The following is a 26,950-nucleotide window of genomic DNA, read 5'->3' as shown; positions in this document are numbered from 1 at the left end:
GGGCTTGGCCCTTTATCACAGAGTGGCAGGTAGGGGGCCATGTAAAACACTATGGACCTAAAATACCTCCACTGCTAGCATCTCTAAAATTTTCTGCATTAGCAGCACTCTCAGAGGTTCCAGGTTAAAGCATTTTTAAAACTGTGAAAAGGAAACGTACAGGGAGTTAGCTAGTATTAGCAGGGATTAGTTTATTCCATTACTACTCATCCACTATTTATGTATTTATCCATATTTATTTATTTATTGACCTGCTTTATTCTGAAATAGATTTATTTATCCAGTATGTTTTTGAGGATGTAGGTGTTACCCCGATGTTACCAGAACTAGGAATAGAACTTCAGCTGTCTATCCCAGGTACTCTTTCCTCTGCCTCTCCTATTTCATTCCTTGCAGTTCTCTGGAAGCCTTGGTCAGGGCCCACTCTGCTCTCCGGGAGGAGGTACCTGGGGTTGCCTGTAGTCCGACAGAGGGTACTGCCTGGTGTCGGGGGAATGCTGCCTGTAGTCCAGCAGTGGAGGCTGCCTGTAGTCCAAAGGAGGGGGCTGCTGGTAGTCCCCTCCTGGGGGTTGCCTGTAGTCCAGCGGGGGCTGCCTGTAGTCTGTGAATGGAGGCTGTCGGATGTCTGGTTTCACATCTTGCCTTGCTTTCACTTCCGATCTGTAACTAAATCAATGGAAATGGGATTTGCTTTGGTAACTCTGCATTCTAAGGAGATTCGAATGATCACATGGCCTCCAGAGGTGGTCTAGCCATGGCAGCTCACACAAACCACTCCTCTCGGTGGTCCTGTTGGTTTTCAGGATTATGAGAAGATTAAATATTATTTAAAAATCTCTGACAAGTGCCATATTGTATACTTTTTATTTGGCTCCTTACGAAGTCAAGGTAAAAATGATGGTTCAACCAGAACCTTGTGGAAAAGGACTCATGGATGTTCCTCTTTGACTTTGGCTATTTAAAAACTGCACAGCCACAGCAAATCTAGGGATTGAAGCACTGAACTACACATCCCAAAACATCAGCCTATCATAACACCAGTAAACCAACCTTCCTCTCTCACTCTTACCTTTTTCTCTCACACACACCCCTTGGCAGATCATTCATTACTTCATAAAAACATGATTGAAGTGATCTCTAATTATATTACAAATACACAATCAAAGGCTATTTTAACCTGCTGAGTTGGGTCTTTTTGAATATTTTACAGAGGTTAAAGGAGTGATGGTAAAATATAATCACCAACTACAAATCAAGTGGCAAGTCATTGAATCATTGGTAAAGTTGGAAACATATTACATAGAGGCTTAAATACTAGATCATAGCTATCAAGATTAGCATCAAATACTACTGTAATCATAAGATGGAAGAGAAGGCAAAAATGTTTATGTCCAACATTTATCTCTTGCTTGCTTCTAGATATTAGTTACTAATGAAATAAACACAGAGACCAGAGCTAGGAGCATTGCTTTGTGAATCCAAACTGCTTTAAGCTGAGGCGGTTACTAGTTTCAAAAGAAATAGCCAATCAAATGACGAGTTGATGGGTGCTGACAAGTTGATGGGTGCAGCACAGCAACATGGCACAAGTATACATATGTAACAAACCTGCACGTTATGCACATGTACCCTAGAACTTAAAGTATAATAATAATAAAAAATAAATTAAAAAAAAAAGAAATAGCCAATGCCTACCATTATGGGATCATTAATAAGGTGAACTGAAAAATTATCACCATGGTATGGAGGCCACTTAATTCTGTTGTTCATTACCTATTGCCATGGCAACAGTCTATAATGAGCTACCCAGGGATGTAGGTAGATTGAAAAATATATTCTACATAGTAACAATTTTATTTAAAATTAATTGGAGGGTATGAGGAATTGAGTAAATATTTAGCAGCAAGAAAAAGCTCAAATGTGTCGGGAAAACTAGTGCAAACCAGTAGAATTCTTACATTTAAGTCTAGATTTTTTTTTTTTAAATGGCTGATGGTCTTACCAATGCTGATTAGTATTAAGTGTTTTTAAAGATCACTTGCCTGAACAATTGCCATTAGTGTAATCTAATATTTGGCGAGGTCACACTGAAAGTGCATTGCAATAGATGTGTTTATTTGGGGCTCTTAGAAGGGAGTTAGCAATGTAGTTATTTTAATCAACCCTTTGAGTAGGTCCCATTTATTACTTAACCCTGCAGAGGAGAGGCATTCCTTTTGTGAGCTGCATAATTTTGGTTTTGCTTTATACCTCAATTGTCCACTCGCCTACTGAGAGCATGCATGCTGAGAATAGGATTATTTAAAATATATTTTGAATAAGATGCTTAACTATGCAAATGCATGCATTAAACAAAAGGAATTGAACTGGGTGACATTTGTCAGTGTGTGTTGGTTCCTTTCTGGAAATAGCTTGTTTGGTGGTTTGGATGTCACACTGTTTTAAGTTATAGCATAGTCACTTTATTTCCACGATCTGTATGGTATTGATATGCAATATCCACTGTGTGCTCTATTTCCAACCAAATGTGTCACGAGGTATGGCCAAAGAGGGTGAAATGTAAGAATCTCCCCCAAAGTAACACAAATGACTAAAAATAGGAGCAGATGAAACTTTCAACACTCTCATCCAGGCCATCAAGTACTCAAACTATATTCTACCCCGTGTCATGTGTCAGGATTTTAAGTTGAACTACACGTTGAAGAATTCTTTAATAAGGAAAACATACTAAATTTTTTATGAGTGTTGCTAACTTTTAAGTGAATAATATACCAGCTAGGGCAAAAAATTATGTTGCTTTGAATGTGTGAAACACTTTAAGGAAAACTCAGGATTATTTTTAAAAACTGGTGCTTTACAGTTCTTTTACTTCTGAAAAAAGATCATCTATATAACCCTTCATAGCTATTAATTCCATTGCTGAAGATACTTTAGAAATGATAAAATCAGACTCCTAATGGTAAGTTCTAGCAGGTTTTTGTGGTATAAAAAATTTCCAGAACAAATAAATGCTGCCCATGGTGAGAATGCACATCTCATGGGCCCTTCAAGAATCACTTCTAGCTGGGCACGGTGGCTCATGCCTGTAATCCCCAGCACTTTGGGAGGCTGAGGCCGGTGGATCACCTGAGGTCGGGAGTTCGAGACCAGCTTGACCAACATGGAGAAACCATGTCTCTACTAAAAATACAAAATTAGTCAGGCGTGGTGGCACATGCCTGTAATCCCAGCTACTAGGGGGGCTGAGGCAGGAGAATCACTTGAACCCGGGAGGCAGAGGTTGCGGTGAGCCGAGATCGCGCCACTGCACTCTAGCCTGGGCAACAAGAGCAAAGCTCTGTCTCAAAAAAAAAAAAAAAAAAAAAAGAATCACTTCCTGTCCTGAGCATCTAGAGTTCAAAGTCTGTGAAAGAAGTCAATTTCCAATGCTCTTTCACTGACCTTGCCATCTTAAACTGCAAATATCAATTGCCCTCGCTAGAGAAGGTGAACTCTGCTATTTATACTTAGTTTTGAAACATATTCCATAACGGCTCTTCTGTTGTTTTCAACAAATGCTTCTCCTTGAATAGTGTTTTTGCTTATCTTCATATTGAACATATTTTATACTTCCTGAGTACACACCCAAAAGATGTTAAAGGACTGAGAAATGGGGAGAAGTGTATGAGGTGTCCTGGGAAGCCAATCCAAGAGTAAGTTCCACAGGAAAAAATATCACTCATTCTAACTCACAACGTAGACATTCGCAAGCAGATTGCCATTTTATTTTATCCTGCTCTAATATGGGAGTGGGCTGAATTTGACATGTAGGTGGGCACTCCTTGTACAAATGAAGAAATAGGAAATTCATGCCATGCACTTGGCATATAAACTGTCTTAGTGATATCTCCAGCCTGATCTAAAATAATGGCAAAGAGTTTTCCATCTGATACCATGGCCATCTTTAAATGCAATTAGGAAAAATGTTTCTGGCACCTGTAAGATTACTGAATCTCTTCATTCACATGCAAATGAGCCACCACCAACAATCACAGAGTTCAGCCAGGAAACCTGAGTGCCAGTAAAGGGCCCTAGAGTTGGAGTGGACACTTCCTAGGCTGTTAATATAGTAATAGAAGCAAAATATCTTAGAAGCAATGTAGTAGTAGAAGCAGCAAAATACCTCAGAACTCTGGGCAAATATGTTGGTGACTTATAAACATTTGGATTAGGTCAATCTGAATCCCAGAGCTAGTAATATTTCATTCTGCAGTCAGGATGTCCAAAGACCGCTGCTTCTGTGATAGGGAACAAGGTATCCCAGTTGTGAGCTGGTAGCAGATGGGACATGGCAGTGGCTGCATCCAGCTGTTGCTCTCCCCTCAGCACACCAGGGATGAGCTCACCCACTCAAGGCTGGAAGCAAGAACCACGTCCAGGGAAATCTGACTCTGGAAAGGAGAATGGAATGTGGCTGCGAGATTAATCGACAGCGGCAAGAAGTGTCTGAAGCTGGCTCAGGGACTACTGGGGCGCTCAAGTCCTTCCTCTTGAGTCTAAGATGAATTCTGGGGAAAGCCAGTGCAATCTGTTGAAGTGATAGACGTTGAGAGCAAACACTTCTGGGGCTCATTACTGAAACACTCAGGACTTACCCTTCTTATGGCTTGTCAAATTCTCACCTCTGCATTAGTTGTTTTATGGGGCTTTTCTCTTCCTTGCATATATTAAAAACATAAGCAGCTGAGGACAACCAGACATTTACTTTTCTATGAAAGCAAATGGGAAATCAGTAGAATGAGGCTTTGTAGAAATGCCACCTGTGGCACAGGGAACACAGTTTGCTTTGCAACAATGTGAATGATGAACCCAGAGAGTTCTGGGAATCAAAAACAGAGTCTCACTTCATCTTCACCATCATGGGAGGAGAGGGATGGGAAGCAGATGTTCGGAAAACATTAGAATCATTAAAAAGGCCAGTGAGGAGTTCGCATGCAGAGGTGTTTCTGTGAGTTGTTCTGTTTCGTTGTTGTTGTTGTTTCCCACAGAAAGGGAGAAAGCATCATGGGAACACCGCTTCATCTTTTTCTTTCATGGCTCAACCCAACCCAGGCTCCCTGTTACATACAGGTCACAATAAGAAGACAATGTTGTTCTTCTGACAATGTTTTTCTGGAAGTTCAAAGTGTCTTATTCATTAGTTTGTGATGCCTATCTCTAATGCTATGTATGGAATAGAAGAACCTCATTAGATTGTGAGTAGGAGGATGTAAGGTTATTATAATCAGTAAACATGCTAATTTATTTTATTTTTGAGACAGAGTCTCACTCTGTCATCCATGCTGGAGTGTCACAGGAATGTTCTCAGCTCACTGCAACCTCCACCTCCTGGGTTTAAGTGATTCTCCTGCCTCAGCCTCCCAAGTAGCTGGGACTATAGGCATGTACCACCATGACCGGCTAACTTTTGTATTTTTTGTAGAGATGAGGTTTTACCACGTTGCTCATGCTGGTGTTGAACTTCTGGGCTCAAGCAATCCTCACATCTCAGCTTCCCAAAGTGCTGAGATTATAGGCGTGAGCCACCACACTGGCTGGTAATATTTACTAATGCCTACAAATCCTTCAACATTCTCCCCACTTCGACATCATCATCATTCTCCGAGCCATGACCTTTGTGGTTCAATGGAAGCAGCCACCTCCTCACTGCTTAACCTGCATTCACCCTGCCAGCCTCCTGTGTACTCTCTGCAGGGCAGACCAGGAGGCCTTCTTATAAAGCAAATCTAATGATAACACTCCTCAGCTGAAGACCCTTCAATGACTTCCTGCTGTACTTAAAGATCAAAACATTGAGTAAGCATGCTTACAAGGCCCTTTAGGGTTGGCCCCAGCCACCCTCACTGGCTTCATCTCACATCATACTCTTCTTCTGCCACTCCATATATTGGCCGTATTTCTGTCATTCACACTGCATGCTTGCTCCTGCCAGAGGGCCTCTGAGTAAGTTCTTCGCTTTGGACTCCCTTTAACATGCTCTTCAGCTGTTAAGCCCTACTCATCTGCAACTGCTCACCATTTCTTCAGGAAAGCATCTCTCTTTGTGAAGGACAGACACTCAGCTATCTTTACTAATAAAACCATATGTATAACACACACGCAACCTCAAAATCACACAAAGGTACGCATGGCAATTTCCACTTTATGAAAATCTCTCTCTCTGCTTGTCCTGTGCTGTCCCCAAATGCTCCCTCCTCTCCCCACCCCATCACCTCTCAGAATCACAAAAGTCAGAGGAAACTTTACCTATTTTCATGTCCTTGCAGCTGAAGTGGTTGAGGTGGTGCTGGCTGGGCGACGGGGCTGTTGGGGGTGGCTGGGCTTGGTTGGGCCAGGGGACTCTGCTGTGCCAGGGGACTCTGCTGCGCCAGGGGACTCTGCTTCTCTGAGCTGGGTGCCGAGGTGGGGCTGTTGAGCTCTGCGATGGAGAACCACAGTGGCAGATGCAGTCAGGTTAGCATTGATAAGGGGAAAGAGGTGACCAGAGGTGGTGACTTTGCCTCTGCTGATGACTCAGGCTTTGGTTATTTCCGTTTCTGCTAGGTTTTTAGATAGCAGGTTAATCTTATCAAGTTCTAATACCATTTCTGAAATTTGTATTCTTTCATTAATGATCACTATGGAACAAGGCTATGAACAATATCTTGTCATTCTGCCAGAAGAAAAGATTACCAAAAAACCTTGTAAAACTATGAAAAAAATAATTCAAAGGACTAAGCTCTAAAACATGCTCTATTTTTGCAGCATTGCTTACTGAGAGAAAATGGATCAGCCACCACTTTTGGCTTGTAATAAACAGTCTGAAGAGTCTTTCAAAGTGTGGATAAAGAATGAACCATTAAAAGGAAAATGTTTTTTACAATCTTTTCCTCATCCCTTGTCAGTCTTATTACCTCATAGCCCACTGGACTCCACATTTCTCCAGAAAGAAAAAGAATGCTGGACACAAGAGGATTCACAAAACTGTTCTTTTAAATAACTGCTTCTGGACTTCTTTCCTAATAACATCAAATTTTCAACTGAAATTGACTATATATTGGAATAAGGGCCCAACAACAGATACATTCCAGACTTGGAAAACTGAGAAGTATTTAGACTTTCAGTGAGCAATCTGGTTTGCAGTTAATTTCCATTGAATTGTTTATACATGTTGGTGTCTGCAGATAGTAGGTTAAAAAACAGCATGGCCATTTTCTTTTCTCTCTCTTTTTTTTTTTGATTGGGTAAGAAAAGGAAGGTGATCTATTAGCATTCCCCTATAAATTCCTCTCCCCCTGCCCTTTTTTCCCCCACAGTCCAAATCTTTTAATTCCTTCTCCATTTATATCAGGGTTTCCCAGACTCAGCCCTGTTGGCATTTTGGGCTGGGTAAATCTTTCCTGTGGGCGGCTGTCCTGTGCATTTTAGGATGGTTGGCAGCATCCCTGGCCTCCACCCACTAGATGGCAGCAGCGTGCCCATCCCAACCAAGACAGTCAAAAACGCCTCCAGACTTTACAAAATGTCCCCTGGAAGGACAAAACCACCCCCATTGAGAACTACTGTTTTATATTTAAAGTCAAGTGGCTGTTTAGCCATTTGCTGTCTACATGTCAGATAATCCTAAAATGGAATTGGGGGCTGAATAAAACAGAGGGTACCAAGTTGAGTGAGCCCATCAGCCTCTGTGTGGGACACTCATCAGTGAGCTCCAGAAATGGAATTCTTCAAATTGTTAATGAGTCAGCAGCCAGAAACTAGTCATGAACCCATTGTCTCTGGAAATGGTGAATTTCCGGTGCGGGGATGTTCACAGCTCCATGACCCCCAGGGCATGGTTATGAACTGTGATGTTCACTACTCTTCTGAGCCTCAGAGGGGAGTCCTTGTACAGATAAATTCAAAAGGCTCAGTGGGAATTTTAAATTCTTACCAGATGCAACATTTTCTAAGTGAGCTCTCTTTATACCACAAAACCTCACGTTTTCAAAATCAATCTGACTTTGAAGAATCCTCTAGAGATTTCCTGTTAACGTAAATATTTTTTTTTCAGATTTGTAACTGTCACCTCTGTTGAATGAATTCTGACTTAATAGAAGCATAAAAGGGGGGGCCCACAGGGAATGATTGAATAACCTGGTGTCTCAGAATTCACACTATTTGCTAAAAGGCGAAAGGTTTATGCGATCTGAAGAGAAACCGGAGTATATGGAATTCACACTATTTGGCCTGCAATGCCACATAGTTTGACCTCTGAATGAGACAGGTACTGAATAAACATGATATGGATTGCAACTGAGTGTGAGTTTTTGCAAAAGTAGAAATAATAATCAACCTCTGACACTCTGACACCACAGTGACGGCAGGCAGGTGCACTCCACGACCCTGGCGGGCAGGCTGAGAACAGCCGGTGAGTGTGTCCGTGTGTTGACCGCCTCTCTGCAAGGCTGCCTCAGGCACTCACCCTCCTGAGGAATGATGCGAAGGGTGACACTAAGACCTGCATCCTTGATGAGCTTCACGATGTCAGCGTGAGGCATGTTGATGATAGACTGGCCATTCACTGCTAGGATCCGGTCTCCCACTTTTAGTTTTGCACAGCGATCTGCAGGACTCCCATCAATGATGCGTCCGATTTTATGGGGCACAGCTAAAAAAACCCCAACAGAAATAGGTATCAGGGACATCACCAATACATGTTCTTTCAGTCCCAGCCCCAAAGGAAACAATGAAATGTCAGAATTCCTTCCTTTGTTAGTATATTTGCCTTTTGAAATCACACTGATTTCTATCAAATGGGGTCCTGTGCATACTACTGAGACCAGAGTTTCTAAATTCAAGTCCTTTGCAGTGATAGGCCAATTCCAAACACAGACCAGGGGTTCTCAAACTTTGGGGTGATCATAATTAACCTAGAGTTAAAAAGACAGCTATCTGGGCCTTACTGGGGACCATCTGAATTAGAATGTCCAGGCAGGAGGTGAGGACCGTGAGCTTTCTAAGAAGCTCCTAGGGAGATTCCAATACATATGAGTGTTTGAGGATCACATAGAACTTTGTGCCCCATGAGCTCATATTCTAGAGGCAATAATCAACAATTTAAGAAAGCTACAATAAATGCCAGAAATTCAAGTTCTTCCCTTTTATTATTTTATTGAGAGGAGAAAACACGGAAGGAAAGAAATATGTGTTAATATGGGTAGTAGCCACTTGGTAAAGAAGTTATAACCACCTTCCTACTCATGTACTAAGCTTTAAAGGTTGATGTGCTGTCACATCTTATCTCTTCTTTCTGATTTACTTTTACATGGTGCTGATATTTTGCTAATGTCTGATATATAATGTATTTATTCAAATCTACAATGCCATGGATGGTAAGGCATACCTTTATTTTATATACTACAGGAAAAAAAATAAAAAGAAACACTGCTAACTAAATAATGATGCTCCATTGACTATAAGATGCTCTCCAACTGTCAAAATATTAAAATATAAACATGTTTAGGATTGGTAAAATGTTATATGTCTTTTAAAAACAATGTACACTTCTTTTCTTTTTTATTTTTATTTTTTGTTTTCTGAGACGGAGTCTTGCTCTGTCACCTAGGCTGGAGGGCAGTGGCGCGATCTCGGCCCACTGCAAGCTCCGCCTTCCGGGTTCACGCCATTCTCCTGCCTCAGCCTCCTGAGGAGCTGGGACTACAGGCACCTGCCACCATGCCAAGCTAATTTTTTTTTGTATTTTTAGTAGAGACGGGGTTTCACCATGTTAGCCAGGATGGTCTCGATCTCCTGACCTCGTGATCTGCCCGCTTTGGCCTCCCAAAGTGCTGGGATTACAGGTGTGAGCCACTGCGCCTGGCTTATTTTCTTTTTACTATTTACTTATATGTGTGAGGAGAGCCACACACATGGGAATACAGATTTTCCTGGCAGTGTAAATGTTTAAGTACCTACCAAGATAACTATTTCTGGGGTGGACATCAATAGTATACACGCGTAAACTCCCTTAAGGAGCTTACCAAACTAGAAACCTATTCCCTTTCCTTTCTCCCTTCAAGACTGTGAGCCCCAGCTCAGAAACCTGTCAATAACTCTGTGTTGTTGCTCTCTCTATGGAATCAGGTACTGCTTTGATATGCAGAAATATGCAAAAATGCAACCCACCATCCAGTATGTTTCAGGGATGTCTATTCCTTGAACTCTCAATCTTGCACATGCTTTACAGCGAAAGGCAGAACATTAGTTAATAACCATGGCAAGGAAGGACAGTTAGTGAGTTAATGAGCCAGTACCTTGTTCATTCTTCTATTGTGAAAGGTTATAGATAGCATATGAAAATATTGGTTGAGCCTGTGTCCCTGAAGTGAAACTCATCATGTTGGAAACTCAAACACATTTTTATTTACCATAAGCACTAATGGCTTTAACTAAGAACACCTTATGTAGATCATCTAGGAATCTTAGGACAATCAATATATTTTTCAAGTAGAAATATAATAAGAACTCATTAATTTACTGATTTAAAAAAAGATGTAAGCATTGCAAGGTATTTGGTTTTCAACTATAATTAGGGTGAACTTTAGTTTCTGTTTTTGTTCCCTTTCATGTTCAACAGTGTCTTGGAATGTATGGTTCATCAATGATTTAGCCTCCCTAGCCATAATGTATATATTGTTATCTGTCCTGTGACCTCTGCAAAATTACCTAACTTCTCCGAGTTTATTTTTCAACAGTAAAATTGGTATACTAGTACTACTGACTTCACAGACTGCATCTGAGAATTAAATGAGTTATCATATGTAAAGTGAGTAGAACAATGCCTGACATGTGAGAACTGATCTATAAGTATTAACTGTCATTCTTTTTATTACTATCATCTTTTAAATATTTCTCATATCACTATTAAGGGGGGTGTGTGTGCTTGTGTGTAGGTACCAACTTGGTTTCTTTCCACATGGGGTAAACCTGTAATACTGCTAGAATTGAAGGAACACTTAGCTTACTACAGGATTATACAGAGCAATATCCCCTAAGTTTCAACACAGGAAAATAGCTTCAGTTATGAAAGAGATGTGTTGGGTGGATTAGATAGACACTGGATGAGGTCAAGGGTCTATGTTCTCTGATTTACAAAAAAAGACGATGTTGCAGGTCTCTGTAGGAAAACATCAACTTGTAAGAGTTTATTATTCAAAAGGAAATCTGCATGATTTAAATCTCTTAATCATCCACACTGAGTCCTACACATATAAACACACACACTTTCATATTTATTGAACGCTATTAAACATTTTTCTTCCTACCTCTTATGAGTACCTACCTGAGCCAAGCACTGTGCTAAGTGATATATATGTGTGTATATATATATGTATATATCCATTAAAAAAATCCTTAACAAATCATATGAAATATTTGATATCATTACAAGTTTACAGTAGAGGAAACTGAAGCATATAGCAGTTATTAGTTTGTCCAAGGTCACATATGCCAAACAGGGCTTAGAACCCTAGTCTATCAGATTTCATAGCCTTTGCTGTTAGTGTAGCCACCACCCTGCATCTCTTGACTTTTCTGGCTCAGATCTCTAATCTATTACTTGCTTTGCGAGTATCTGGTGCTTTTATTTGATGAGTACAGCCTGCCTCTAAGCCAGGAACTAAACACTTCATAAGTGGTCCTGATTCATGGGTGAGTGGAAGTCAGGAACTTTGCCTGAAGCAGGTTCTTTGTTGCAACTGTCTTTTGACAGGCAAAGTGAGAGGAGGAGAGAGAAGAGAGAGAAGAGGAGAGGAAATTGAACAGCTCTTCAGATCCTGTTTAGTTAGGACATCACATCATGGTGTCATTCTTTTGTGGGAAGTAATTTCTTTGGGTTTTAGAAATACTGACATTTGAAATGAAATTTAAAAACATACTTCAAAACACAAATGGTATTTGGATGATTTTCTGTTTTGACTTATTTATGCCTCTGCTCTCCTCTATTACTGTAGATCATTTAAAATTTATTGGGCATAAAACCCCAAATGTTTTAAAACATAGATTTACACACACACACACACACACACACACACACACACACACAATTTGTATGCTCAACAATGATAAGCTATTACTTGTTAATTTCCAGGCACTATGGAACTTGCTTATTTTAAATCCTTATAGCAATAGTGTGAAGTAGCTGTAAAAGTATAATAATCATGCTAATTTCACTATTAAGAAAACAAGTGTCAAAGCCACAGTTCAAATCCTTGCCTATGGCTTCAAACCTTGGGGTTACTCCTTTCTTTTTTGATATGTTGGAGGTTGAAAGCAATTTGAATTATGAAGATCAAGGGAATGACTGGTGAGACTTAGTTTAGAAAAGCTTGCTGGTTGAGACTTCAAGATGAAAGTTTCACTGTAAACATACTTACTTGCTCATGGTAATAACTTAGTTTCAAAGCCATTTTAACTTTATTAGGGTGGTTAGAATAAAAATTAAGATAAAAGAATAGAAATCAAAATAAAAGAATGAAAACTGAAATAAATTCAATGGTAGCCACATAAAATGACTGAGTGACTTGCATAAAATGTAAGTGAGCACACAGTTTAAAAATGTATGTTCAGTAATTGAAAGTACCCGATGTGGTTTTATTACAAATGTTTTCTATTGGCATTTACTTTAATAAAAACAGTACTTGAAACTCTTGGCAGCTAACGGCAGCCTCACTTTCCCTTTACTAGAGTTTTCCCTACATATGTAAGTGCACTGAATGTTGATGTACAACAAATGTCTGACAAGGGGTGTGCTCAGAGAGGATTCTCTCTGAAAACAAGATGCAGTTCCATTTGCTCAGTGATAAAGTCTACAGAGCCTATGACCTAAATGCTTTCAGTGCCATGCTAATGGAATTACAGAGCAAGGAAGAGGCCCTGACCTTGGTTTCTGTTATTGGGATGAATGGTACTCATTAATTCCCTGAGAATTGATGACTAAGGTAACTGCCGGAGCACAGTCCATTTAGACAGCATGCCTTGCAGACATCATCTGTCAGGCAGTAACATAAATCAAGTCTTTGGATCAGTCTTCTTGACATAGTGTGCTTAGGATACACAGATATTTGGGAAAAGTTGCAATATGTCATTTGGCTTTGGACATACTGACATTTAGAAAGGAGACAATGTGTCACTAGTTAGAAATTTCCTTTTAATTGAAAATCATATAAATTATGGAAAAAAGAAACTCAGTTTTCTATGTCTTTATTCCTTTATAGATAAAACAATATTGTCTCTTTATATTGCAACATGTTTTATATTTTCCCATAGATGAATGAACTCTTCTGGCTGTGCTCAATGTACCACACTTGTTTTGGTAGGAATATTCAGAGATGATCAGTTGGATTGGATGTCCTCTAAGTGAGTTTGGAAGGGCTGGATTCTTGGGGTCTGTAGCCACATCACTACTGAAAGCAGTGATCCTCCTTTTTTTGCTGTTGGGTTCTCTTCTGGGACCTTGTATGGTTTACCCCGGCTCCTTCAGTAACTGGTCAAAGTGGGCTGATTCAGCCAATGAATTCCTGTTGTTTCTACTTTGGGTCAGTTCCCGTAAAGAAGACAGGATGTTTACCTGGAGGACTTTTCTTGCTTTGGTGATAGATTCTTCCTGAAATCCTAAGGGAAGGGATTATGAGATCCCCCTTCTCTCCTTTTTCCTCATTATTTTTCTTGCTGTTTATGTGTATTTCATTTCAGAGAAAGAAAAGTCTGTGACTCGTGTTTACATTTAATTATCTTCCTGCTAATAGATCCCACAAAGTGGAGTTATATGTGGAGGAAAGTATTAAACAGGGAAAGTGAATTTTCCATCAATCATGCCAAACTTACAAGAGGCAAGTTCCTGAAATGAGCATGAGAAAAATAAATACTTCAAAGGCAATCGATAGCATAAACTCTCATTAGCTCGCATTTCCATTAATTTGTGAAGGTTAAACAACATGTCATTAGCTTAAAGAGGCAAAGGAAGTTAGTTTGGGTTTAGAATCTGTGACCTGATGTGAAAATAAACATTTTTTAAAAGTTGGATGATTCCAGTTGTTTTTCTTTCAGTAATATGTGAAAATTACCTACTGTCTAGTTTGAATTTGTAGGTTGGAGCAGAAGGGGCAATTACTACATCAATCAACACATTTCGGAATAGCATCTTCTTAATAACAGACACTATGCTAGGCCCTGAGGGGAAGGCAATAATAAAGCAACACATGGTAGTTGCCCTCAAGAAACTCATTGTCTGGTTGGGGAGACCAGGGATAAACTTATAAAAATATGTAAAGCCAAATGCAAATGGCAAATACATGGCAAATACAACATGCAGCAAAAGTAGAGAGGAGGAGTGAATTCCTGAGCCCAGGTGTAGACTGAGAGAATGGTGAGGAACAGGAAGGTCATTCTGGGGAGGAGGGAATATGTGCACCTTGGTAAGTGGCAGTTCTCTTAGAAAAAAACTTATGAGGGTAAATGGGTATATAATCCAAGGAGGTTTCCAGGGAGACAAGGAGAGGTGCTTTGTGGGCTGGGGTCCTTCCTGCCCTCATAATTATTGCTTCCTTGAGATCTCTGATATGATGCCTTTAGCCCAGCTCCTGTGAATGGAGCTGTGAATGGAGACTAAGCACAGAGGAATGATGTGAGATTGTCACAAAGTGTTCCCATCTCTTTAATACATGGTGGAAACTCCTTATCTGTTTTTCTGCCTTTAGAAACCAGAGCATAATATTAATCTTGCTTATTTTCCATCGCTTCTTCCTAAAAATTCTGACTTCATATGTTTTATTGTGACAGACCCATTTAGATAGACATTGTCCCTTCCTGGAATATGACAAAGTGTCCTTCAAAGGAGTTTTCTTTGTTATCATGGGGTGGAGATGTGGGAAAAAACATGTGTTTTGTATTTTAAAGTTTTTTGTGGTAAAATTAAGAAAAAGCAGACGGCATGACTTGTTTTCCTCTAGAACGCTGTGAAATTTAGCTTTCCAAAGACGAAAACGTCTTCCCTGAAATTCATAGCCAACTGATTTGCAAAACCCAAAATCAAACAGCTGGTGTTTTAAGGACTGCATATTCAAAAAGCGCGTCCCCCCCCACCCCCCCGGCACCCATGAGTCATTCTCTTGTGGTTGAACAGTTTAGCTACCCTGCAGTTGGTAATAAGCAGATGGTCAGACAGGAGAATGGGAAGAAGGGCCCATCACTGGCAATTTGGGAACCCAATTGAACTCACGTTGCTAAGGGCAGAAAGCATCCTATAGATACTATTAACTAAATGGCTGGAGAGAAACACTCAGCGGCCATATATTACTGTTTATGCTTTTATTTTATACCAATTGTTAAAAATTTGCATAGCTAAGTACTGAGAGTAAATTGGTAATTGAAAGAAATCTCATGACATTAGGAATTGTAATTAGCTATGACTTGACTGTTCTATTCTAGAACATGAGGCTGGGTTAAAATGGGCTTGTTGTTTGGAAACATTTGATGGGCCAGGGGTCACATGGCTAGCTTCATCTGACCTGGGCAGTCACACAGGCCACCATGCTCAAAAGGGCCTGGTGTTTGGTTTAGTCACCTGTCACCAGCTTGATATTCTTAATACTTTCTGAACAAGGACCTCACATTTTCATTTTGCACTAGACTCTGCAAATTCTGTAGTTGGTCTTCTGTAGATATGTCCATAACATATTTCCTCCTTGCATCACTCCACTGTTCTTGGTGTCTGCGATGAAAGGTGTAAATAAGAATATGTTATAGCTACCAAGAAAAATCACCAATAAGGTGGGTGGTAGGAAAGGAGCCAAAACAATCCTTTTCTCTATGGGTGCATTTTCCACTCCCCTGTACATCACTAGAAAAGGCAGTCCAAACAATTTCTGTTAAGTATACTCTTACTTTTGATTCTTCATATATTTATTGAAGAGGTCTAAAAGTTACCTTGATTCTCTTACTCCACTGTGAAAATTATTCTTATAAGTCACTGATTATTGTGTCATTGACAAAGCAACTATTCTTCTGTAACCCTCTTTAAGTAGATGTTAAGATAGATCACCATATTTCAAGGGGTTCGTGTATTCTTTTGATATGATTTTTCTCCTCACAGTCTGACAAAATGTCTAGACATTAGAGTGGCAGGAAGCAAAGAAACTTCAGAATAGTCATGATCCTCAAATCTGTAGGTGTGTGGGGTCTGGGAGCTGGACAGAGAGAATGAAAAAACATTTCCATTTGTAGATACACCTTTTTTCTTCTGTAGCAATACTTCTCATTTCTCTGTATGTCCCTGAAAATCACCTTGCCAACTTGTATAATAACTAGCAAGGATATCTTTTTTGACCTATTTGGGTCTGAATGTCATGATAGAAAATCTGGTCCCACTAAGCCAAATAAATATTAACCCTATTTCGGCAATTTTTCCATTTTTCGCAAAGACTTAGAAAAAGATACATATTTCCATTGCCCAATAAAACCAGCAACTCAGGACTTTCCAATCAAGTGGTAGAAGGTGAAATTCTGTTGTTCAACTAGAGTAATTTTAGTTAGTAAAATTGTGTAGCTTTTGGCAAGCATGGCTTGCAAATAACCAAACAGCAAGTTGATTCAGTAATAATGGAAAAAACTTTAAAGAGTTATTGATGTTGGCCGGGCGCGGCGGCTCAAGCCTGTAATCCCAGCACTTTGGGAGGCCGAGACGGGCGGATCACGAGGTCGGGAGATCGAGACCATCCTGGCTAACACGGTGAAACCCCGTCTCTACTAAAAAAAATACAAAAAACTAGCCGGGCGTGGGGGCGGGCGCCTGTAGTCCCAGCTACCCAGGAGGCTGAGGCAGAAGAATGGCGTGAACCCGGGAGGTGGAGCTTGCAGTGAGCTGAGATCCGGCCACTGCACTCCAGCCTGGGCGACAGAGCGAGACTCTGTCTCAAAAAAAAGAAAAAAAAAAAAAGAGTTATTGATGTTAAAATATGATAAAGGAATTCTTCCCTGCAGGGTAGAAAAGCCAGTTGCTTTATTCTTTTTACAAAACAGTTGCAAGGTTGAGGTGTGGTATTATACTTCCATCCCAAACATGCAAATCTACCTTTCAAAGGGCTGGTTGTCCAATTTTATGATGACTAATTTAGTTCCTGAATATGGGGTTCTTTTTATTTATAATTTATTACAGAGCCTTGTCAAATTATTACTAGAAAATAGTAGATGGTTCTATTATGATAAAAATTATATAAAAGTTTCAAAATTCACATAATGTAAAAGGAGAAGAGTAAATAATCTTGTAGTGATTGGAAGTATCTTATAATTAAAACAACTTAATTATTTTTTAAGATGTCACTTTTATTTTCTGAAAAAGCATTTATTTTTAAAACTTGGTACTGATTATTAAGACAGGTACAGTTTAAATTGCTCATTTAAAAAATCCTGTCATTCCCAACCCAACCTTAAGTAAGTAAGTAAGTACTCATTACTTTGGCCTTTCCTTAATCTGAATGATTTATTTTTATGAAACTCAAGATTTTTGTGATGTTGCTTCATCAGCTTATTTCCAAAATTGCTGTATGATCTTGTTCAGTGTTGCTTAACCTTAGGACCATTTTTCTTTCACTTACAGCCCTATAGGTTTTTTTTTTTTTTTTTGCCACAGACTCTTTTGTTTCTGTCTTTAAATTAGTAGCTATCCATGTTTTTGCCCTCCCACTCACTACCAATTGCTCTCAATATGATGACAATTTAAGAGACTTATAGCAAGCTAATTGTCTTCCTTACATTTTCCCTGTCTATAGATTTCTTTCCTCAGAGAGCTCTATGAGAAGTGTCAGGCATTAAAGCAACTTAATTGAAGTAATATATGTGTGAACTTAAAAAAACATAACCAAAATAGTTATAATAAAAAATTCTAGTCTCTTGCCCTAACCCTCCCATCCTCTCTAGTTCTGTGACCCAAACACAAACATTTTAAATCTTTCAGCTAGCTGTTTCTTCTTCACATTTCTAATAAATTCCTATATAGCTATTTCTCATTTTATCAATGTTAGTCAATATCTATTTACTTCCTATTCTGATAGAGAATTTAGCACTCTTCCTCTGCATCCCACCTCCTCTCCTTATCCCAAAGTAGTTTTATTACAATTTAGTTAAGCCAGTTATCATTGTTTGTGGTTTTACCACATAAATCTTGTTCACTGAAGCATTTATAATTTCTTTTATTTTCTTGTATGGTTTCTTTCCTTCTTTCACCACTTCTAATCAAGGTTTCCGATTGTGCATTTTTCCTACACATCCTTAATTCCTTCCCCAAAAGCTGTTAAAATCATCGATTTAATTTATTCCTCTGAACACCTTCTCCCAGATGTAGGTAGTTTGCTCTCCAGTCTGCTGGACAGTGTCATCGTGGGGATTGTTGCTGCACTCCAAGGTGGACTCTGTGGCAGCTTTTCTGATTCACTTTTTGTTTAGTTTTTGTTATTTTAAGTTCTGAGATACATGTGCAGAACATGAAGGTTTGTTACATAGGTATGCGTGTGCCATGGTGGTTTGCTGCACCTATTGATCCATCATCTAGGTTCCCTCTACCTGGCCCCCTGCCCCTCTACAGGCTCCGGTGTGTGTTGTTCCCCTCCCTGTGTCCATGTGTTCTCACTGTTCAACTCGGACTTATGAGTGAGAACATGCGGTGTTTGGTTTTCTGTTCCTGCTGATTCACTCTTTTATTTTGTTGAAGTATATCCTACAGCAGCTTTCTAAGAAATTGTGCAGGGATAAAACCAATTTTTCAATTCTTAGTATTTGAAAATGTGTTTATTTTTACCTTCTTTTGATTGAATTCTGGCTTAGTATTCTAGATTGTATGAAATTCCTAGAATGAAAAAATAATTTTTCTTCAGAAACTTACAGGCAGTGCTTTATTGTCTTCTAGCATCCAGTGTTACTATTGAGAGGCCTGAACCCATTAGGATTTTTGCTCCTTGTATGTGATATACTTATACCTTTTCTTTTTGAAAATTGTTAAGATTTTCCCTGTAATTTTTTTGTTTTGAAGTATTGCAATGGTGCATTTTAGTATGGTTCTTTGTCAGTATGGAGACTTGTTTCCTTTAGTTTGGTTTTGTGAACCTTTATTATACTATTTCTTTGATATTTTCCATTCTGTTTTTCTGATCTCTTTCTGCAACTCTTATTAGATATTGGCATCCTGGCTTGGTCTGCTGCTTCTCCGATAGATCATAAGGATTATGCCCTCATGGTAGAATTAGTACCATTATAAAAGGGCAAATTTGTCCCCCTCTTGTTCTCTTTTGGCCCTTCCTCCTTTTGCCATGGGATGACACAGCAGGAAGGCCCTTGCCAGATGCTGGCACCTTATATTAGACTTTCCAGCCTCTGTAACTGTGAGCCAATATGTATCTGTTCATTGTAAATTACCGAGTCTGTGGTATTCTGCTATAACAACACAAAATGGACTAAGATGGCTACCTCGTTGCTGTATCCTCATATGTTGGAGCAAGAGAACTCTGGTCTTTTCATCCTCTTATGAGGGCACCAATCCCATCACTGGGGCACCACCCTCATGACCTCATCTAAACCTAACTATCTCCCACAGGCCCATCTCCAAGCACCATCACATTGGGAATTAGGGATTCAACATATAGGTTTTGGAGCAGGAGACACAAACAGTCAGTTTGTAGTAAATATCATATCTTTTTGTGGCTATAAATAAGTTTTTGAAACTTTCTTTTGTTCCCTGAATTATCTTTATTTCTTTTATTTTCCTTTATTTCTTTCATATTTGCTTGCTTTATTATTTTAAACATAAACATTTCATGATTGTTGTATTCTATTCTGTCCTGAGTTTTTTAAGTTCTGGGCCTACCTGAGTTTCTAAAGAAATGAGTGGGTCTGTGTTATCCATATCTGTTTTAGATTTTCTCTGTCCTGCTGAGTTGTCACTTTTTTGTCTCTGAAGTATCTTGACCACTCTTGTCCATTCCTTTTCTCATTCATTCACTCTTACTACTTGGGGTCTAAGAAATGAGAGCCCAAGTAGTTATAATTTATTACTATCAATTAGAAATTAGAAATATATTTAGTAATTTTTAATCAGCTTTTGCAATCAATATTTTGGTGCCCCAGTTAGAGATTTTCAATTTGTTTGGAAAAAAAATTAAACATTTTATGTACCCAACCTTTAAAAGCCCTGTTGTCACTTGTAGTCTTGAGAGATAAAAATATAAAGGACAACTTATTTCTTTTCAAGTGTTCAGAACATGTCATAAAATTACATTTCATCAACTCCAGGTTTAGGGTTAAAAATATTCAATAAAACTACACTTTCTTTTTCTCCTCTGTGTCTCTTGACTAGCTTTGAAGCACATGAGACTTCACACCCATCAATGTACTTGGCTTTGAGTAATTTCTCAGCAGGCCCAATAGAAATGGTTGATAGTTACAAGCAGGTGTTGCTGACAACTCATGTTTCTCATTTTTACAGATGCAGTGTATTTTATCTCTGCCATCTCCTTTTTCCTTTTATAGCTTCTGAAATTGTGTTTTGTAAAAAGTCACTTGGCTGTCTTCACACAGTTTCCTTGTTACAATAGGTAAATGTCAAAAGTGATCAGATGTAATATCAGACTTCCATTGAATTCCCCCAAGCCCTCCGGCAGATAATAACTTCTTGCAATATTTTCTTAATATAAATGGAAACAGATACTAACCCAGGCAAATGATCCCTCCTGAGCCAGCTGTCCTTTTCAATATGTTATCCAGAAGATTACATGAATATTTATTGGCCCTCCAGTTACACACACAAGCCAAAGTTCCACTAACAGGGTATATAGTATGTTTTAACCTGAAAGAATGCAATTTTGCATGACTGGATAAAACTAAATATGAACAGACCCTCAAGCAAAGTGTTCAGGAGCTAGAAGATCTTGATCATATATTAACTTTGAAAACAACTTGCAGTGTGACCTCTGAATGGTCAAATAAATTATGTCAGTTCCCTAACTTGAAAAGTGAGACCATCACCACATGTGGTCTCCCTTATCATTCTTTCTTACCCAAGTATTGCACATTTTGACTTCATTTGGATTTCTGCTTATATGTACTTTCTCTCATGACTTATATTTTAAAGTATTATAACTATATGTGTTTTCAGTTTTACTAAGCAATATACATTTCCATAATTTTATTTGAGACTATCATAAAATGACTTTTATTATGCTAACATAAGAAATGAATGAGAAATAAAAAAGGATTGAAGAGGCTCAAAATGTGTTTTGTTGTCCATAATGAAATGCCAATTATACTGGAAGGGGAAGAGACTAAAAGTGAAAGAAAAACTCCTTGGCAAAGATACATAGATGGAAAAAAGCATATCAAAGGTCTTCAACATCATTAATCTTTAGAGAAAAATGCAAACTAAAACCAAATGATTTGAGAGGCTGAGGCAGGAGGACTTCTTGAGCCCAGGAATTCAAAACCAGCCTCGGCAACATAGGAAGACCCTCATCTCTATCAACAAAAACCCCCAACCCCCAAAATGATATACTACTAAGCGCCTATTGGACTGACTAAAATTAAAAAAACCATAAAACCTAAAAATAACAAGTACTCATGAGGATTGGAAGCACCTGGAGCCTTCATACATGGAATATAAAATGGTACAGCCACTTTGGAAATTGGTACCATATGAATCAGCAATCCTACACCTAGATACTTACCAAGTGAAATAAAACCAATTTCCACACAAAAAAAGACCTATATGAAAAGATTTATAGAAGCTTTATTTGTAATTACCAGAAACAGGAAACTACCAAAATGCCCCTTAACTAGAGAATGGATAAACAAACTGTGGTGCATCCATACAATGGAATATTAGTTAGCAATTGAAAATGAACCAAATAGTGACACACGAAACCACATGGATGAATCTAAAATGCGTTATGCTTAGTGGAGGAAGCCAGACTCAAAAGGCTACATACTGTATCATTCCATTTATATAGGAGAGGCAAAACTAAAGAACAAAACAAATCAGTGCTTGCCAGGGCTGGGAGTGGGTGAACAGCTGATTCATTATAGCAGTAGTTACAACTAAACACGTCTGTCAAAACTCAGAATATAGACTAAAAGGGTAAATTTTACTATACAGAAATTAAACCTTTAAAACGGGGAAAAGTGAAAAAGCAGAAGGAGATAAGAAATTTTGGATGGAAATAAATAGAGATAAGTAAAAAAGAACTGATGTAGAATAACTAGGAGACAGGAGGTGAGCAGGAGAAAGTGTAAGGGTTGGAAGTCTTCAGAGAAGAAATGCTGTCTAATCTGAGTCATAACACACAAACAGGACTTTGCCAGGTGGTCAAGGTTGGGGGAAGCAGACAGCATAGTCACAGTGGTGTGGCTTGCAAAGACACAGATCTGTGGATTAGCAGTGTCTGTGTTGTGAGGGGTGGGAGTGCAGTGAGCACAGACATCACTGAGCCCTGGAATAAAGAAGGAAAGCCGGTCATGAAAGGTCTTAATGTCTATGCTAGGGGCTTGGAATTTATATTATAGCCAATTGAGAAGCCACTAATGGATTATGACAACTAAGTGAGATCATCAGACTCATTTTAGAATGAGTCTGAGGATAGTAGGTATTATGAAGGGTAGACTGAAGCATAGGGAGAGTGGGAATTAGGCTGGAGGCAGGGAGGTAATTTAAAGGCCCCCACAATGCTCCAGAGTTGTGCAGTCCAACATGGTAGCCACATGCATCATGTGGCCATTTAATTATTTGAAATGAAAGATAATTAAAACTTAAATTCCGGGACATGTCAGTCTCATTTCAAATGTCCACAGCCACATGTGGCTAATGGCCATAGTGTTGTATAGTGCAGGATAAAACATTTCCATATTGCAGAAAGTTCTGCTGCACAGTGCTAACCTAGAACCTTAAGGAAGGCATTAGCAGTGGTGGTAGGGAATGCCTAATGTATTTGTCTTATATCTGGAAAGCATGTTTGGGTAACAGCTTGCCTTCATCCCTCAAGAGGGACAAATATAACTGTGTATAAATTCAGCTAGGATATGAACGTAGGTACCTGGAGGTCTGCTTTAAAGCTTGTGATCATACACATCAATTAGAGATGAAAGTGACTTGGCACCAGGAAGCATTGATATCAGTGATCAATTTGGCACCCAGGTTTTACTGTATTTCAATTTTGTCAAGTGTCTACAAGAGTGTGGCTATTTTTAATCTTGCTGTTCATCTAGCAAGTCTAATACACATTTGAATGAAGATTTCTAAGTTGAAATATTCTTCTTCTACTTCACATTAGCTCAACTGCTCTGTGCCAGAAAACTATTAGAACTAAACCTTTCATATGTGCTCTTTCTTGCTTTCTGAAGACTCTCCTCTCATGATGAATCCGTAAGGGTACATCTTTATGATGAACAGACTTCTAACAGAAGGTTTTAGGCATTTCACTCTTGAAAGCAGATGAGTTCATCAGATACCCAACATCTGGCCAACTTTGTAGAGCAAACCCTTGCCTGGCTTAGAGAAATAAGATCTGGGAGAGGTCAGATTGAAAAATGAAAATGGAAATGGCACACTCCATTATTTAGCTGATTTTCTCTGGCACTGTAAAAACCTTGGGAATGCCTAGTGATCTGACTCATCACCCAGAAAAGGCTGTCTGATTAATCTGCAGAAATGATTCCAAGCAAGTGCTCAGAATAGTTTGGTTGGGAACAAATTCAGCTTCAATTGCAAAATTATTGGTGGTCAAATGCACAAATAAAAAGATCTTTTACCAAGATTTGGTGTGGTAGGAAAGAGTTTTGGTAGAAGCACTCCCTGAGTTCTTGATGGAAACTGGGCATCAAAAAGAAATATTTTATCCCAGGCCAAATGAGAAAAATATCCCCTTATAATACCCTTTCAACATAACTGGACAAGGGTGATAAATAACAGTACTGTGTTCACTTAACAACTTGCTCTTAAAATGGTTCCACATGTGGAACAAGCTTTATTAGGACCCTTCTCTGAAATATGTTCTTATGTAGTTGATTGTTGGGAAGAAAGAAGAAAAATAAAAAATCACGGAGAACTTAATCCACCACGAGGCCCTGAATGCAGTGTAAAGAAAAACTGTCTCCTGCAAAAGTGCCCTGCGGGCTCTGAATTTGCTTAAACCTCATGTGGGAGAGTGATGGGCATCCTGCATTGGTAGAGGATCATCCTGTACATGATGCCTGGGGTCTCTTCTCAGTTGCGATCTCCCTCTACTATCTAGTGAATAAGAAGGAGCTGCAGGACATAAGCCCAGAGGAAACGGCCACTGATCACCCATTTATGAGCTTTCAAGACAACTGAATAGCTAAAAGTAAGAAGATATCCACCTTCTGCTGCTGTCTGGAGTCTTTGAACACAATAATAAGAACTCTCCTGAAAAATGATTCCCTAGTGGGGGAAACATGATTTATGAGCTCTATTCAACAATAAGAAAAATAGTCCAGAATTTTAGAAAATGCATTGTGAACACACAGGTTTTTCTGATAGATTGTATTGCTCCTCTTCTTGAGAATAAATAAGAATGACGGTGTTCTCTGCAGACTTATTCTACAATTTAATGATCTTCAAATTTGTTAGGGCTAGGAGAGTAAAATGTTTGCATTTGTCTTTCTATTTTACTTAATAAATGCTTCAGTGTTCCGGTATCAGAGGGCTTGGAGTTTGATTATATATGTGTGTATATATATATATTTGCACTTGTTTGCTTACTAGTAGGAACCAACCGGCCAGGTTGTAATTTGGGAGAAAAACTAGTCATGTTCAGGATTGAAAAACTGGAATTGAATAAATAGGTTCTATTCATTCTGACCTTAGTGAGTATAATCCTATAAAGGAGTAATGCGATTCAGAAGTTGTTTAGCTGGAACTTAAATGGGTTGCTTTGTTAATGAGGATTGCAAATGAATAAATAATCTGAAGTAATACTTTTTTCTAAGGAGTCTGGGATGCCATCCAAACCCTCCTATTTAGGACTATATAATTATTGCTGAGGTGGTGCTCACACAGATGGATGACGATTCCAAGGGTTGGTGCCAGGAAAGGTGAATCAGGGGGCACATTGAGGCCACTGCCTGGCCCTTCGGAAAACAAGGGCTTTGCAACCAAGAAGTGTACGACGAGAGGGGCTGGTCAGAGGCAAAAAGACAGCTTCCCTGCCCCTGACTCTCTTATCTGAGTCTTCATTCACCAGGTCCCAGGCTGACTACTGAGTCATTCACCCAGGCTGAGAACAACTGATGAGAAATCTGTATTCTGGGACATTGCTCCAGTTCTGCTTTATTAGCCTGTAATTTCTCACTCGGGGCAAGGACCAGCTTTCACGTAATTCCTCCCCTAAGTGATCCTCTACTGCATCGCCCATTGTCAAAAATATGTCTTGCTACCTTTGCGGGTTGAAACAGCTAGGTTTGGGTGCAGGGTAAGTTAGGGCAGAGCACCAGTCACAGTCTTCCTTTCGATGAGGACTTCGCTGTATCACTGTATGAGAGGCCAATCTAACCCCATCAACATAAAGAGCATGAAAATCCTTGAAAAAAACCTATTAGGAATTGTGAAGGATCCAAAGAAATGCCACCATTTCCTGCCCTTAAGCAACTCACAACTTTTGTGGGGAAAGCAAAATATAAACACATGAAAAGTGAAATGAGTATAATAGCAATAACAGACACAATAAAAGAAGGGAAGTCAGGAAGCAGTAAGCAATAGGCGATGTTTACTGTTTGGGCAATAGTCTCCACCTCCTAGGGTTGCTGTGAAGATTAAATGCGGTGTAAGATTCCAAGCACAGTGCCTGGGAGAAACCTTCATACAAAATATTATTGCATAAGAGAAGCATACCAAGTGGCAACAGGTAAAATGTGGCCTCTGGGACAGGGTAAATAACTGAACCAGCTTTGATGGAACGGAAGCTGTGAAGAGCTGCTGGCAAAAAAGAAGCCTTGTCCAGATGCCCCAGGGTCTTGAATGGACAAGAGGTGTGTTTGAACTTTATCCTGCAGATATTTGTATCAGGAGTGTTATGGTCAAGGACTTGGTACAGGAAGACTGGATTGTATGTAGAAAGTGCAGTCTTTCTTGATGTACTTTGCATCATTAGCAATGATCTTCCACTCCCCTCTTAGCCCCTGGCTATCTCATGGAACAGAAATTAAGTCACAATAATAAATGTGAAAAGACTTACTTGACTTAAAACATATTATATCAGCATAGATGATGAATACAGTCTTATCTTTGTTGTATATGTAGGCTTTCCCAGAGGTTTTGAGGATATGTGCTTATCTTTGGCTTTGATTAGTTATATTAGAAGCCGGATACATGAGGGGAAAACCTGTATCTAATATAGGTTTCCCACCCCACTATTTCTTCTGCTATGACAGCACTTACAGTAATATTGTGGGTGGCACAATTGTGCCTCCTGAGTGAGCCACTCTCAGCATGATCAAAGTCCAGAGTAAAAGCATTTGTGTTGTTGAAGGAATCCAAAGCAGGGATTCATTTAAGGAATAAGAGAACATTACATGTTGAGAAGCTGGTTAAGAACTCTGAAAGGGAACTTGTTTGTGCAAACCAGTGAGAAATAGAGAAATGAATGGGAGTCACTTTCTAATTCCTATGTTCAACGGTGTCGGTATTTCAGTAGCTCTAGCAATGACTTTTGGGGATGGAACATTGATGGGTCAAAGTTTATAATGACACAGAGAAGGCAAAGGCACTAGGATAAGCACCAGTTGCATCTATTACCGGTATTTTTAAGGCAATCAATGAACAAATGATTGGAGGTTTGAAGAAAATTCACTGCCACAACCAAACCCCAATAGAATCTAAAATGAATGGCTAATTGGTTGCTAT

The 26,950-nt window shown here is 39.2% G+C and overlaps 1 protein-coding gene across 1 annotated transcript in view; it reads right to left on the bottom strand.

Moving 5' to 3' along the window:
- Window positions 1-26,950, bottom strand: part of MAGI2 (membrane associated guanylate kinase, WW and PDZ domain containing 2) — a 765,625-nt gene that overhangs the window by 62,308 nt on the left and 676,367 nt on the right. Inside the window, exons 16-18 of the mRNA XM_011985485.1 lie at window positions 8,483-8,668; window positions 6,286-6,457; window positions 447-666 (exon numbers count right to left, since the gene is read on the bottom strand). Coding sequence (XP_011840875.1) covers window positions 447-666; window positions 6,286-6,457; window positions 8,483-8,668 — 578 coding nt within the window. The remainder of the gene's footprint in view (window positions 1-446; window positions 667-6,285; window positions 6,458-8,482; window positions 8,669-26,950) is intronic.

Source organism: Mandrillus leucophaeus, unplaced genomic scaffold (assembly GCF_000951045.1).
Source record: "Mandrillus leucophaeus isolate KB7577 unplaced genomic scaffold, Mleu.le_1.0 Scaffold284, whole genome shotgun sequence".
NCBI lineage: Eukaryota > Metazoa > Chordata > Mammalia > Primates > Cercopithecidae > Mandrillus > Mandrillus leucophaeus.
The sequence above is the reverse complement of the archived record's forward strand: the minus strand, read 5'-3'. Positions and strand labels throughout refer to the sequence as shown.